The sequence below is a fragment of the Symphodus melops genome (assembly GCF_947650265.1).
Source record: "Symphodus melops genome assembly, chromosome: 10".
Taxonomy (NCBI): domain Eukaryota; kingdom Metazoa; phylum Chordata; class Actinopteri; order Labriformes; family Labridae; genus Symphodus; species Symphodus melops.
Genome location: NC_136700.1, coordinates 13,398,616 through 13,414,289, shown reverse-complemented (window position 1 = coordinate 13,414,289; position 15,674 = coordinate 13,398,616). Strand labels below are relative to the sequence as shown.

The 15,674-nt window shown below is 39.7% G+C and overlaps 1 protein-coding gene across 6 annotated transcripts in view; it reads left to right on the top strand.

Annotated features, from left to right (window-relative positions):
- The window catches only part of gria4a (glutamate receptor, ionotropic, AMPA 4a), a 106,282-nt gene that overhangs the window by 36,261 nt on the left and 54,347 nt on the right, over positions 1 to 15,674 (top strand). For all 6 annotated transcript variants that reach the window (XM_079353983.1, XM_079353982.1, XM_079353985.1 and 3 more), the window contains exons 3-5: positions 9,263 to 9,502; positions 14,202 to 14,254; positions 14,589 to 14,720. In XM_079353983.1, the coding sequence (XP_079210109.1) occupies positions 9,263 to 9,502; positions 14,202 to 14,254; positions 14,589 to 14,720 (425 nt within the window). The remainder of the gene's footprint in view (positions 1 to 9,262; positions 9,503 to 14,201; positions 14,255 to 14,588; positions 14,721 to 15,674) is intronic.

Sequence of the window (15,674 nt, the reverse complement as noted above, 5' to 3'; positions counted from 1 at the left end):
GGGCTACAATTCCAGTAAAAATCCACAATACTTAACCCAAGCCGATTTGTTTGTAATGCCTCTTTATCTTTTAGACAGAAAAGCAACAACCAGGCCAAACTCTGTTACTCGTTTGTGCCAGACGAGCCTGATGTTCCGAGTAATTTGCTAAGCTAAGAGATATGAACTCCAGACACTAATGGGATGTTACAAGAATGTGTTTTATTTCCTCATGACTGTACTGGAAAGAAAACAGAAGTGCTGATTGGTCAGATCCATGGCTCATTGGAGTGAAATAGTAGCAGCACCCAACATTAGTGTTCAATTATTTTTTACATGTAATTCCCTCAGACATCTTTTCCCACTGAAAAAGAGATGAGCCACAAACTTATAATTAAGACATGGCTTCATTTTTGGAGGATCTTTATTTTAATTATAGGCCTCATATTACCTTAATTTGATACAACAAGAATTTCATCATGTATGAAACTCAAACAGTTGATACAAGCAGAAAATGTAGACACTGAATTAAATGTAGACACTGAATTAAATAGAGGTGAATTAGAGGTGTTTTTAGTTGTATGCAAAATGCACTTTACCATTTTTTTAAACCTAATTTAGAGCCTGTCAACAAACCTCCCAACTCCAACAAAAGTCCATCCTCATCGTCTTTTATCTACTCCACTTTTCAGAAAATCTGAGCTCAAACAGGCTGTTTTGAGATCTTACCTTCATGACATTACAAAGGGCAGAAAGCATGTGACACTCCCACAGCTAGCTGTTTGTTCTGCCCTCTGAGTCTACCTTCTAACTGTAAACAATAGGACATGGAGCAAGAAAGCCCCCCTTTCCAGAGTGGCAGGTGGCCAAACACAGCTCACTCAAGCTTACTTTAGAATACATACTTGTTGTACCATGTTTTGCTTTACAAAATGATATGCTGGTGTAAAGTAGTGGTCATAGAATAGCTGTTAGAAGCCAAATAGTAAATGTGTATTTCATGCAGCATCTGAATGTTTTCTCATACAGTTGTTAGAATAAAAAAGAAAGAAATCAAATTGAAAATAATTGAATGCAACAACAAAACTATTTGTAACCCAGTTGGAAACTTCAGCATGAAATTAAGCTGGCATCACCCCATTTGAAATTTAGGAACAATCATTTTTGAGCAACTGAATTAGAAGCCATTACAAGTCAAAAACATTCCTTTTTTCTTTTTCTTTTTTTCTTTTTTTTCCCATATCACTGCCAACAAGTGCTCACTTTTTGAATCCTCCTCAGGTGAAAACCGAGCCCTCACACATCTGGCAGCAGGATCGAAATGATTATTTTATTTTTTTTAAGACGACGCAAGGGAGGAATGCATGTGTCAGAAACTATTAGCATATTTGCCAACTGTGCCAACACCAAAGGCCACAGAGGTAGCTGTCCTCCTCATGGGCACTGGCCCTCATTTTCCCAAATCAGTGCTCTTATTCTTAGAAGCTTTATTCATGCAGCCTGAGGGACAGAGCCTGGAGAAGTCTGGGGAGGAGGAAGAACAGGTGCAGAGAGGTGTAAAGATGTAATCAAAGAGAATAAAGAAGTGACAGTGTGGCAGTTTTACCCAAGAGTCCATCCCCTTTGACCTCATCAGTTCAGACATGGATCCCAAAAAATGTCATGGACTTATTTTGAGGTAGCTGCGTGCATGTGTGAGGTCGAATCATGGGAGCATTTACGGACTAATATTCAGTCTTTTCTTCCCCGTGGCCAGCAGGACAGCATTTTTCTGCTTTCTCTTTCAGTTTTTGTGTACTTTCAGTAACTAATTTCTTCTTGTTTTTTCCCTACCTTTTCTATCTCTCTCACTCTCTCCCTATCTGCAGTGTCTCTTGGCACAATCGCACTCTCTCGTCACTGTCAGAGCCCCTTGTTGGTTTTTGGAACCGCTCTCTTCCTCTCCCTCTCTCCCTATCTCTCTCTGTTTCTTCTTCTCCCCTTCCCTCACTGTGAATACAACTGAAGTCCCCTTTTTCCTCTCAGCTTGAGGCGTTATTTTGTGAAAGAGAGACGATAGACAGACAGAACAGGAAAAGGAGGCAGCAAGAGGGGGGGATGAATGGCATCTTTCACAAGCACGGAGAAGCAGGCCCACACAGATTCAGTGCGGTGCACAATACACTATCACTCTCAATAATCACCCGCCTGTTTATGAAGCTTTAGCGTGGCTCAGTTATCTTGTAAACTATGTTCCAGTGCAGAGGATCAGATATGAAATCCATAAGGTGGCACAAGTCCCCTGCCTGACTATTGATTGCAGAGCTTTATCTTTTCTCCTCTCTTTATAAAGCTGCAGATGAGCGCCTTAAGGCCTGCTGTCAGTTATAACTTCTTTTTACATGGCTTGCTGTCATATTTTAGAAATGAACTTATTTAACCAAAATGGTTTGCTTTTCTACAAATTTTAATTAAGTCACTGAGAAATAATACTGAGTAATCTCCTTATCTTTAAGTCATAAATAGCTCTTGATGGGGCTTTAGAACAGTTGGTCACCCCTTTTAAAGCTTTTTATTTCAGCCCATGTCTTAAAAAAAAGAGCATTCATTCTAGCAGAATATTAATCCTTTGGCTTTTAATTTGTCATGTTAAAAGAATTATACTCATAAATGCATTACATTTTTGTCCTGGTAAAATAAAGGGTTAGGGCTAGGGTTATATTACACTTTTTCAATTTAAATAAAAATAAGTTTTTTTATGGATAAGACTTATGAAGATATAATCTCACCTTTTTTTAAATGAGCATTTCTTAAAACATCATTTGAATGGGTGTTTTACCTCTAAATACATAGAGATACAGTATATTCCATTTCATGAAGATTTTTTTTTGTTTTCCCAAACCTCATCAGGTGCCCCAGTGTCCCCCTGAGAAGTTGCCCCATTGTTCGGTAATCTGTTTTGTAGTGAGGTGGAACAAATATGAAATCCATACAGTGACTGTGCTCTCTGCCAGATACTATTGATCACCAGACTTTTTCTGCTGTCTTAATAATAACCCCCAATATTTGGTCTATGCAATGCTTTTGTCAATGTAAAAATATTTATTCAGTGTATTCACATTTGCATTTCTACTTGGATGCAGCCATAGTTTGACATCACTTATGATGTTCTGCTGGGTCCCTCACAGTATCCAGTCATCTCTGTTCAAAACCATTTTTAAGTGTGCATTGATAAGAATCAACCTCGAACACCATACATACGTTGTATATCATGTTTGATCAAAATGTTGTAATCTTTGTGAGTCATGTTTTTATTGTATTGTACAATATTGAACAGCATTGTATATTGTACATAAATGACTATTGTAACAGGTCTACTTTACTGGTGAACTTTAGAAAAAAGACAGTGTTACCAAGAACGTAAGCACCATCCACCCTGTGAGTATGCCATTAAGACACAAAGATCTCCACAAATCTCAGGAGCATTATGTAAGATTAGATCATAAAATGACCTACTATATCATTAGATATCAATGAAACGTCCTATGTTGAAGTACTGGCTTCTCTGTGAACAATGCAACATCTAGTATGTCCTCTTTCTAAGTTTTGTTTCTGGTCTGTAACAGTCTATATTTATTTTTACCTGAGAAGGAAGGTTTTTAAGGCACCCCCACAAGGCTGTTTAAGGCAGTTATCACTGCTAAAAGACAGGTGTTGCAGTGATGGAAGTGGGCAATCGAACGTGTTCAGATATCACTGACCCAACCTAAAAGGCCTCTGCATTTTTCTAATGAGCTTTGCAACCAGAAACTTGGTGAAACTGGGATCATTATTGGAGACGTTTTTGAAAAGAACTATGGAGAGGGGTTAGAATGCAGAAAGGTTCCAGGACAGATGCAGAGCTGGCTAAACACTGACACTGAAGCTTCAGTGTCCGTAAAATGGCTGTCCGTGGGTCAGAGTTACAGATTGCTCCTTTAAGTGACTTTATGAAAAGATAGTGATACAGAGGAAGATGGATCTCCTGCACACTGCAATATAAATGTGGGGAGCTGCCAATTTTGACAAACCCTGTCAACAGATACAGTGCATTTGATATTTTTGCTGCTATAGGCTGGCTTAAGTATTGCTCACTGTGAAACCTTTCCTGGAAATACCAAATGAAAACACTTCCCGTGGTAGCTTTCACAGCCAAACAATGAGAACTGTATGGAAATAACCCCTCCTTTATCTGGTCAGTTTCACAACATGTTAAAAACTACTCGCAGCTGGTTTAATTAGGGATAATTTCAGTATTTCAGGGTCTTAACCCAGATCAGCTAAAGCTTTCTGGTCTGAATCCATCCTCTAAAACAGCTTTAAATACTTTGAATTCACTGCGCCCGCTACCTCTGGACAACAACATCGTCAGATTGACCAGTTAACATATTTCATTGTATTTTTGTTGGCTAAGGCTAAACACTGCCAAAACAAAACAAAATGGTTGTTGTTTTGCTGCACATAAAGTGTCAAATTGAGCTAAAGTTAACTATAGTGCAGCTGGAAACTATTAATGAGGCCTCTATTTTGATAAATAGTTTTTCTTAAAATTCAGGGTTTTGCTTGAAGAAAACGGCTTAAAGAAACTCATTGTAAGGACAGAATGAGAGTGTTAAGCAACTATTCTCAAGATATCATATACAGTGAAAATGTCTGAGAAATGTGCATGAAGTGTATACAATATTGATGATGTTGGTGCTGGCTGTTACAATACAATACAAACCTTGTGCCAACCCTGAATCGAATGAAGTGAAGCTTGTACCATCAATGCTTGGGACCGTAAAAGTGTTACATTTGACATTAAATCCTTACTTGTGGTTACTGATTCAACAATTTATCATATATTTCTTTAGTTAGAAACATGATAGTACAATTCGGCATTGAAATGCCTCCTTTGTTGGAGATTTTTTCAGCTGATTGTACTAGTTTGGAAAGCTCATAACTATAATCCTTTCTGTCCCGCTTTAGTCTTTTAAAACCACATTTACAGCAACAGAAAACCCATCCTTTTCCATACTGCATACTTACCCTTTTTTCAGTATTTATAACTGACAAGAAGTGTTAATTTAATTCACACTTTGAACTAGTTGTGTCGGACTGTGTTAGCCTACAGTTTCAGTCACTGAAGAAACACCATTCTTCTTGTTGCAGGATGCTTCAGACCTTTGCTTTTCCCTGAAAACCTCATGTGGTTCTGTAACAGAATGAAAACCAAAGTTCACTCCTCTTGAGCATACTGGCACACATTTCTTGAATGTCAGTGTAAAGCTTTGGGTGGTTGATTCTTCTTGTAATTATATAGCTAATGAAGACTACGATTGGCATTTACCTTCCTTCACCCTCCAGGTTTCTGTGTGCCACACTGTAGGTAACCAGGGGCAATGCCAGGAGGACAAAAAATGTATGGCTTTTGTAGCTCATAAAGCTAATTTATTCAGGTATTTCCATTATATTTGGCCTTTGGCTGCAGATTATATGAGCTCAGGGTGTCTTTGCAGTTTGTACAATGTCTCTGCAGCGGTAGATGGTTGTTATTCAGACTAATGGGTGAGAAGCACACACAGATTTGGGGCAGGAGTTTGTAAGGCTGAATGTATGTGTTTGAGGATATCGCTCTTGCTTTTATGCGTTTAAAAAATGGGTGACCGTGTCTATGCAAGTGTGTGTTGCTTTTTATTTTTGTGCTGTGCACCACAGGACAAAAAATAAAAAGCAACACACACTTGCATAGGTGACAGGGAAATCAGCAGCAGGTTTATCTGTGAGCATCTGTTCTTGCTGTCATATGAAACACAAACAAGCAGCCTGCCCAGAGACATAAGCACTGTGCTGAGAGGTGTAAAATAAAATAAGAAAAAATATGAGAGGGGGGACAGATACGAGAGAGGGTAGAGACATAGAAAACAACTAAAGATGCAAAGAGAGCTCACATGTTAGTGAAGTATTGTGCTGCTTAAGCAATACATTCTCTCCCGTGTTATGCAAATGAGTACATTTGAATTTGAGCAACAAGAATTAAAGTGATGTTCAGAGGATTCACATGATGGAAAGGCACAGAGAGAAATGAATCAGACAGAGGCAGGGGAAGCTGGAGAGGAAGATGCACACATGCTAGGGCTACAGTATGGAGAAATGTAGATAAGAGAAACAAGTTTTAAAAGAGGTTTATGTAGAAGTCTGCACTGGGGATGAGAAAAGGTTTGACAGACAGAGTGAGCAATTAGGAACCTGAAAAAGACAGGGTTGTATACACACAAAAAATCGAACATATGGAGATGAGGGGGAGACATCGGAGGTGCAGGCAGATGATGTCCCAGGAGACCTATCGTGTTGGATGCTTATACTGTGGTGATGATGCACAGTGCTGCTGGTCCCTTCCTCTCATTAAAGCTTTATGGAGCAAACTTAGCACACATTTTATTACAATAATGCCACTGTCTGGCACATTCCAACCCTGCGGCGAGGTGGGGGTAGTGGAGGTGGAGCTGATGTTGGACGGGGTTGCAAAGAAACAAGCCTATCTGAAAATACATGAAAATACATACATCGAGAACTAGGAGGCAAAGGATCAGACGGCTAAGATAGAAAACAAGGCCATAAGGAAGGGAAGAGTTGAAAGATAGGAGAGAAAATAATGTGGATGAATGAAGCATGAGACTGAGAATAAGATATTTTTTTGTTATATGCTCTGGGCCTGTCTGACTATGGCTGCAGATAACTTGGTATTGTTAAAAATAGAATGTTTTGGGATTAAGGCTATCAATATTTCTTTGAGTTTTGATGGAGACCCAGGAGCTGGGTGTCAAATAAAACTTTCATATAGTAATGTCACAGACTGCATCTAGGCCAGTACTCATGTCAAGTTTCTAAAAAGATGCATCAGTTGGCTTGGGAGCAGCACTCAACTCTGTTACCCAGTACGTCAGTTCACATGTGTAACATTTTCTTTATCTATCTGCCGCTTTGCTCTCTTCCCAAAAACCGCTGATCCCAGAAAACGCCCCCTTGTTTTTGCAACAGTAATAGAATTTGCAATGCCTCTGCTGTCAAAGAAATCCAATTGTATTTTTTTTTCTAGTTTGTCCTTACACAGTGTGAGCACATTATTTTTCTCCAAAATGAGCCATTTTGCAATTGAATACACAACGAGCATGACTAAACAGAGAGAAAGCATTTCACTTCATGTTTCTATCAATACAACATATTTTAGCAAACCATCTCTGTTTGCATTTTGTTTCAATCCTTGTCATTTTGATACTATTTTATCTTTAGATGGACATCTACTCTTGTCTCCTGAGTGCTTTATTGTGATGTCTGCTTAAAGGATTCTGCACCAACATTGTTAGCATCCCAGGTTTTAGACTGATCCTGGTTAAAACACAGCACGTGTCATTCAAAAGTTAAACACCCACATCCTTCTTGCAATGTGCTCCAAGTCATCAAATAAAACCTGGAAATCCTTGGAAAATATTATTTTTTGAAGACACCAAGTTTGCTGACTTTGAGGACAACATGACTCAGCGTCTTCTGAATGACGCATGCTAAGTATGTAGTATGCTAGTTCTTTGAATTGAAGACATTTAAGCGCTGTCATAATCAGAGGCTAAATCCCTGCCTTATCACCTCTCGGGTGCAGAGGCCTCGGCTTTGTTTAATTGCCACAAGCCGAAGAACCAAAGCTGCATCTCCCTCAGTGTTTACCCCTACTGAGGCTTATAGCTGATAATGGAATTACTCTGAATCCCAGGAGGAGAGAGGGAGGGAGGAACAGAAAGAGGAGGCTGTCGAAAAGGATGAGATGAAGGAGAGTGGAAGAAAAAGGATGGATGCAGTGTCTGTTCTGCAAACAGAAGAGAGGGAGAAGGTTTGAAGTGATGCAAAAGGAGATGAAGGGAGGGAAAAGAAGGGAAAAGGTTAAAAGGTGATGGTCGGTTGTTGCCAAAAGCAAAGTCTGCAGTCCCCGCTCCCCTGTTTACTCCAGTGTGACGTATATTACAGGCTGGAGAGTGAATAATGACGCAGGATGGAGATCCACCTTAAAACACCCTGCCTAGAAGAATCGAGCTGAAAGGATGAATGGGGCTAAATGGGAAGAAGAAAAATAGAAATAAGAGAATGACAGAGGAGAAAGGGTAGACAAAGAGAAACAGCTGAAAATGGTTGACACACACTTTTGGTTTCCTCACTCATGGAATCCTTGGAAGGGTTTGTGTGCACTTTTCGGTTGATTTGTCAAAGTCTGCTGCACTTTCCGTTTCACACACCCAAGAGATTTTTTGTGTGTTCAAAATCTGTTTTGGTCAAGCGGCGCGGATGAACGACGAACTGAGGCGGAGGAGAGATTTTTATGGAAGCGAGATAGCGAAGGACGTCTGTGGCTTTCACTCTGCTCTCTGTCATGGTTGAAAGCTTTGGGTTGTTTGAAGACTGAGGTGCAGTGTTGTAGTGGAAAATGACTTCACATTTGAAGTGAGCTCGCGGCTCGGTCAAGGGTTTGGTATCATTTTCTGTGTGTGAGAGTAAGTGAGGATAGATGGATCTTAAGAATGTTAAGCTTAAAGCAGGTGGGAATATGTGGATGAAATTTCCTTAACAAGTGTAAAAGCAGCCGTGCTAGTTTTTGCCTCTTGGGAATGATTTAGTGCCTGTCTGAAAATCTGAAAAATGCTTGCCAGAGGCCGACAGTGCAGTGTGATTTCCACCCATTCATATGTAAATGTGTGGGCTTTCATTTTGAAATAACATCTGCTTGAAGTGACGGAGAAGGGCTTTTCTTTTCACTCAACTTGTTTTTTTTTTGTATATAGGGAATCACAACAAAAAGTTCTCTAATTACACATAGCATTTACAGAGACCCACAGTATAAGCATCCAACACGATAGGTCTCCTGGGACATGATACTTTTTGTCAGAGGACTCTTTTGAAGACTTCTGTTAAACTGATTAGTCGTGCAGTTTCAAGATGTATGGATGCTGACATACCACTCAAGGCACTGATTCGGGTCTAATTTGGAGTGAAAAGGTATCCTTGACACAAGCTGATGCTATTGCTCATTAAAATAGTTGACATATTTAGCCAGATTCCAATGTGTCAATTAATTAGGTAATTTGTCAAATCAATGCTAAGCTTTCAAAAACAGTGTCACTTAATGTATTTTGTTTTATGTTTTCTACATTTTTCACTATATTTACATTTGTCCCCCCCCCCCCCCCCCCCCCCCCCCTTCTTCCACCTGGATCCTCCTTCCCTCCCTCTGTGCCATCAGTCTGTTCCCAGTATTCCAGGGGCGTCTTTGCCATCTTCGGCCTTTACGACAAGCGCTCTGTGAACACGCTGACGTCATTCTGTGGGGCCCTGCACATCAGCCTTGTGACGCCCAGCTTCCCCACAGAAGGAGAAGGCCAGTTCACCCTGCAGCTGCGGCCGTCCATCAGAGGGGCTCTACTCTCGCTGCTGGACCACTATGACTGGAACCGATTTGTCTTCCTCTATGACACAGACAGAGGTAATTACACTGTGACACATGGGTTAACAAGGTGTGTGAAGAGCTGGGGTTTTGGATTGAAATACATATTGTGTGTAGCTTAACCCACAAATGATTATATAGGGGTTTGAAAAAGGATTTCCTTATAACCAAGAAGTCTTTATAACCCAACAGTACTTAAAAAGAAGTCATAAAAACTCCACGGTGCAAGAGAGGAAACTGTGCGACTGGAGTGTTTTCATTTCAACTTTTTTAGTGACAGCAATAACCCTCGTAAGTACCTAGTTTTACCAAAAGACTGTAGCTTGAGCAGAATTCTGTCCTTGAATAGCCGAAAATTAACTAACTGTACGGTGATAACAACATCTCTCTGCCATCTTTATTACGGCTTAGAATAAAAAACTCTGTTATGGGTGATTAGAAAAAAATTGTGTCTACTTCCAAACAAGTTTTCCCTGAATAATTATCTGTTAATTTGGGTTAAGTTTGTAATGGCATGCTGAGAACAATATTATTATATCAGCAAGTCATAATTATCTTTTTGAAGTTTCTCCTCTGCAGAATATTTGGCTTTAGTGTAACTCCCAGAGCCTTGTTTTTACTGGAGGAAAAGTTGTGCTGCTGCATCGACACTTTCTGGTGAATAGATACAGCTGTTGATACGGGAGCTAATTTGACACTTTTCAATAAGGATTTGGCATCAACTCTGGCAGCATTCACCTGCCTTTAATTGAACTGTCCCTACACGGAGTGCACGAAAGTAAGTGGAGGCACAGCTGATACCTTTAGTCCCATGACCACTATCATGGGAATGCTCGGCACAGTATCTCGCTCTCTCTCTTCTGTGCCTACCAAACACACACACTAATTCCCTGCCACAGGGAGAGACACATTGGCCAAACTATGACACAAAGTCCCCTGCCAATGGTACTTTATACATAAAAAGGAAATCACCAAATTTGGTTATGGCTGTTTGGACTCAGGCATTGTACCAAGATGCAGTCCTATCCCGACTCAGGTCTGCTTCAGTCGCCAGGGAGGTCACAGACCATAGGCTGTAAATGAACATGGATAACCTGAGTGACACCACTCATTGGTCAATGAAGGGGTTTGGCAGTTTCCATATTGGAAATTTTGTCTCAAACCAATTTTCTTTCAACTTAACGACATGCAACAAGCTGAAGTTGGGGCCGGTCTTAAGGCTCCTTAGAGACACCTATGACGTGCCTGAGCTGTCATTAAATAACCATGGATGATGATGTACAGTGTATGCTGTCAAAGACATTAGCTCTTCAGACAAGAATTCCTGTTTCATGTATATACATGTATGTGACTTAGAGGCTTCTACAGCCAGCCTCAAGAGAACACTCATGAACTGCAGGTTTTTGCACTTACTTTATGTATTTGCTTCACTTTTCAACACCAAAGGTTGCTGCTTGTCACAGGCTAATGGATGAAGGGTATGTGCTCTGATAAATGGCTCACAGAGGATTCAGTGGGCAGGCTCACAAGCTCAAAAGCAGAGTGAGTTTGTGAATAGAAGACAGAGAACAAAGAGCTTTTAAACCATGTCAAACATCATTCAGACTCAAGACACACAACATTTGAGCAATCAAACCAACTCACATCTGATCTGAGGACACAGAAAATGAACTTAGGATGTACAGAATGACCAATCCATCAGAACACTGACCAACAACTTTCTTTGGTTTGGGGTCAACACAAAAATCCTTTCACTGATACAAAAATAGCCTGACTCAAATTACGCCTTGACAGGGTAAGCTGAAGCTTATTTCTCTCACTACACGAGAGAAAGTGTGAGAGTGGTACAGAATATAAGAGGGAACGATAAGCAGTTGTTAAAGCTGTTCACTTTTTCATATTTAATTTTAAGATTGTTTATCATTAAATTAAAAATCAAACTTCCCCTTTTTTATTTTTTATTTTTCCAAAATTAAGCCTTTTTATTTTAATACACACAAGAGCTTTTACTTGAAAAGTAAATATTTATTATAATAATTTTTTAAGGGGTATTATTATTTTATTATTATTATTATTTTGTTATCATAGTACCTTCCTGTTCATAATAATGATTGCACTGCACTGACTCTAACTTTCTTCATTTGATTTGACACAAAGGTGTTAATACCTACATACAATAATACAACTACTCGGCTCCTTTAAAATACATGGCACTGAGTCAGATTACAAGTTTGATATTATCATGATCCAGACTTTCACTTGAGGTGATTTTCTTCAGCCAGACCCTGTTGAATTTTCATTGGAGGACCCCTGGTGTAGAAGCATGTTTGGGATTCAGTGAGCAGCACAGTCTAAGTGAATGAGTACGATTTTATGAGTAGCATTACTCTGGTGCAGGTTTTCTGAGTAGCAGAGGGAGAAAGAGGGAGGGAAGAAGGGTTGCTGGAGAGACAGACGAGGTGAGTAGAGCTGGTGGAGCAGCTGAAAAAAGAGCAAAAGAGACGGGATGGATAAAAAGAGAGGAGGAGACAAACAAGGAGATGAGGGCAAAGAATGGAAGGTAAATTGGTAGATTGGAGGTGGTGAAGGGAAGCAAGGGGTGGGGATTATGGAAAAAACAGAGTACAGACATGATCACAAGTCTCTATGGATCTACAGGCATACATAAGAAGCAAGAGGAGATAAAAGGCAAGAGAGAGTAAGGAGAGAAGGTAAAGGAAGGAGGGGCAAATGAAGCGGTGAATAGATGTGAGAGTTTGGGCCGTGTTCACCCTTGACTTGGCCGAGGCAGGGCCCTTCATTACGAGCTCCCATCAGGCCCTGCTGACGGTAATGTGCCGGAAAATGGGCAGTAACGCTGTTATCTGTTTTATGCTCTCTGCTCTGGTCGGCTACACAGACAGCCTGCCGACACGCATACACACACACGCACACACGCACACACACACACTTAAAATGAGGTATGTCCATGGAGAAAAATGCATACTAACACATAATAAGACATGCAAAGAATTACAGTATGTGTATCTGTGCATGCATTACATAAATCTGAGAGGTGCAACAATCCAATCACAAACACACACACACACACACACACACACACACACACACATTGCTTGTCGCTTAAATTATGCATGAAAAATACAATTGTGATTCTAAAAAAGTGAAAAGCACACATAAAAACATACTCCCCTTCTACTGTATGCAAGGTAAATATACACGCACATACAAAATCTAACACACACACACACACACACTGTAATTATCGAAGTCTTCGTTGCAACTCATACAAGAAATGACTGCTTCTGCAAAAGTACAGAAATAAAACACGTGGAAGTTGTCACTGTTGCAGTGAAGCTTGTGTGTTTGCTTGTTATGTTTATGTTTTGCACGTGTGTTTATTAATGTCGCTTTTTTTCCCTGTAGCTTTCCTACTGCTGAGCCCCCTCGTGCCCCCACACAAAAAAAAGTGATACATTGCTTTCAGTATTCAATGTAAATGTGACTAGTTTTTATTGGTAAAATCAGAATATGACCACTTTTGAGAACCCTTAGAGCAAACAGAGACACACCCCCTGAGGTGTGAACCTTATGGGATCCATAAGGGTGTATGATTTGTTTGATTGGTTAATTGTGAAGCTCTTTGTGACTTGAGTGTTATAAAAGTGCTATATAGATAAAGACTTATTTACTTACTTACTTACATTCTTACCCAGACCCTATGTTGTAAACCAATGTGATAGAGATTTAAACAATCCTAATGATAAAATATACTTACTTAAACACCAGTTCTCTGCATTGTTTTCGTAATATCAAGTGATTATTGTAATTTTCCTGATTTGTTGACCAATCTTAAGCTGTTCAATGTAACACACTGTGATATATTCTGTGATTCATTGTAACTAATGTCGCCTCCTGCTATCGCTTCATAATAACTTTGAAACTCATCTAATGTCACGCAGAGAGGCACAATAACCCTGTCCAACACTGTGCTCCATCATGATGTAGAAAAAGAACTGCAGTGTTTTGTTCCATGCTATAAAGTTGATAAGTGGCACTGTGTTTCTCAGGTGACTTACATTTAAATCTGAAGTTCACAGCTGAACAAGGGGCAATGGTAGGTTTAATTTCAGTGAAACTTTCAGTGAAGTCTTTGTCAGCTCTGTGGGTTTGTTTGATAAAGTGGCATTCAAGACATGACTGCCAAGGTGCTGAGTGCTTATTTTTTTCTTTAAATTTAAAAACAATGCATCAGTGTTGCTTTGGTAAAGTGTGTTGGGCTAATGAATCCTGTAAAGTGATGTAGACCCAGAAAACAACTCTCTGTTAAAGGTCACATACCCTCTTTTTCATTATGTTTAGATAAGTCTCAGAGGTCCCAAAACAGGTCTCACAAGTTTAATGCTCGAAATCCACTATGATCCTATATTTCAGCAAGCCCCTCAATTTCAGCCTTGCTCAAAACAGGCTGTTTCTGTGTCGATAGCTTTAAATGCAAATGAGTTGTGTTCGACCATACCGCTCACTGGAAGGCCTGGGTGGCTTGGGCCACTATGCCCATTTGCTAGCAGTGAGAAGGCAGACTCAACAAACACCTTGCCGTGGGAGTGTTAACCACTTGGGGGAGAGGTTAGGGTAAAAATCTGCAGTGCAGGCTATTACGTCTCTGTGTCCAAAGTGCATCTTCTACCTACTACTAAATTAATTCTCTTTCTCTACTTTCCTTTCTTTTGTGTAGGTTATGCAATACTGCAGGCAATTATGGAGAGAGCAGGGCAGAACGGATGGCAGGTCAGATCACACAAACACACACACAAACACACACAAACACACACAAACACAAACACAAACAAACACAAACACACACAAACACACACAAACACACACAAACACAAACACACACAAACACAAACACACACAAACACACACAAACACACACAAACACAAACACACACAAACACAAACACACACACACTTGTTGAATTGAAACAGGCCCAAAAAACATGCGCATACAGAGTTTGCATATAATTACACCAATTTTATTAGACCTCTTGTCCTGCTTGTTGTTTGTATGCATGACCTTATTCCTACTTGCGCTGTGTTTTTTGCATGTATGTTCACTCAGGTGAGCGCCATCTGTGTTGAGAGTTTCAATGAGGCAGCTTACCGACGACTTTTAGAAGACTTGGACAGACGCCAGGAGAGGAAATATGTCATTGACCTGGAGCCTGAGAGACTACAAAACATCCTCGAACAGGTAACATGAGTATAATGCTAACTATGCAGAACACAGTGTTACAACGGTGGGATTGAAATCCACAAAGTAATTAGACGTGTAAAGCCACAATTTTATACCTGAAGAATATCAAGACATTTAATTCATTGTATTCAGCCTGAAAAAAATACATTACTAATTTATGATTAAGTGAAATTAATAATATAAAGTATTATCTTGGTATTTTAGTCTGCAAATAATGACACACTATAGTCTCAAGATAGAGGGCTTTGAAAGGTTAAAATAAAATACCTGACACTAATGTTGAATGCCAAGGACCTTGAAACAGCTAAGATCTTGTTATACTAATTGAGTGGAGCCCACACAAGATTTTTTATGTACAGCACCCTTAAAATCAATTAGATTACTATGGACAGGGCAAAGTTTACATCGCTGACCTGTAAGAGCCCTTAACTATTAATAATGAGGTTCAACAACCCCACCATGGCTTCTTATTGCCCCAATAAACCTGAATCAAAGCTCCTGGGATGAGTTTTTCAATCAATCCAACCCCTCTAAAAAAATGAGATCATCCAAAGATTGATTACTTTCAGGTGGTTATTTTTAATGCCTTTAACAGCTACTGCTGGGGAGGTGTCAGAGGCAATTAACAGCATGCTACCAAAACAGCCTTTGTTTGCTCAACAGTTTAACAGGTAACAATTCCCATTGAAGTGAAAGTTTGACTGTTAAAAAACAACAGAAGAATGAGATTTTTCTGCAGAATACAAATTTACACATGTGCAGGACAAGATCAGTACTGGAGATTCTGCTCTGTCCACCGGGGGTGCTGAAATAGACGGGGGAAAAACACTTCCTTGCAGAGGAAAACAGTTATTTCTGTAAAGTTATGAGCACAATTATTATTTGAATGAGTATAGATTACTAGATACTGCATATATTACTGTTTTTTATGAATATTTTCTAAAAATATAA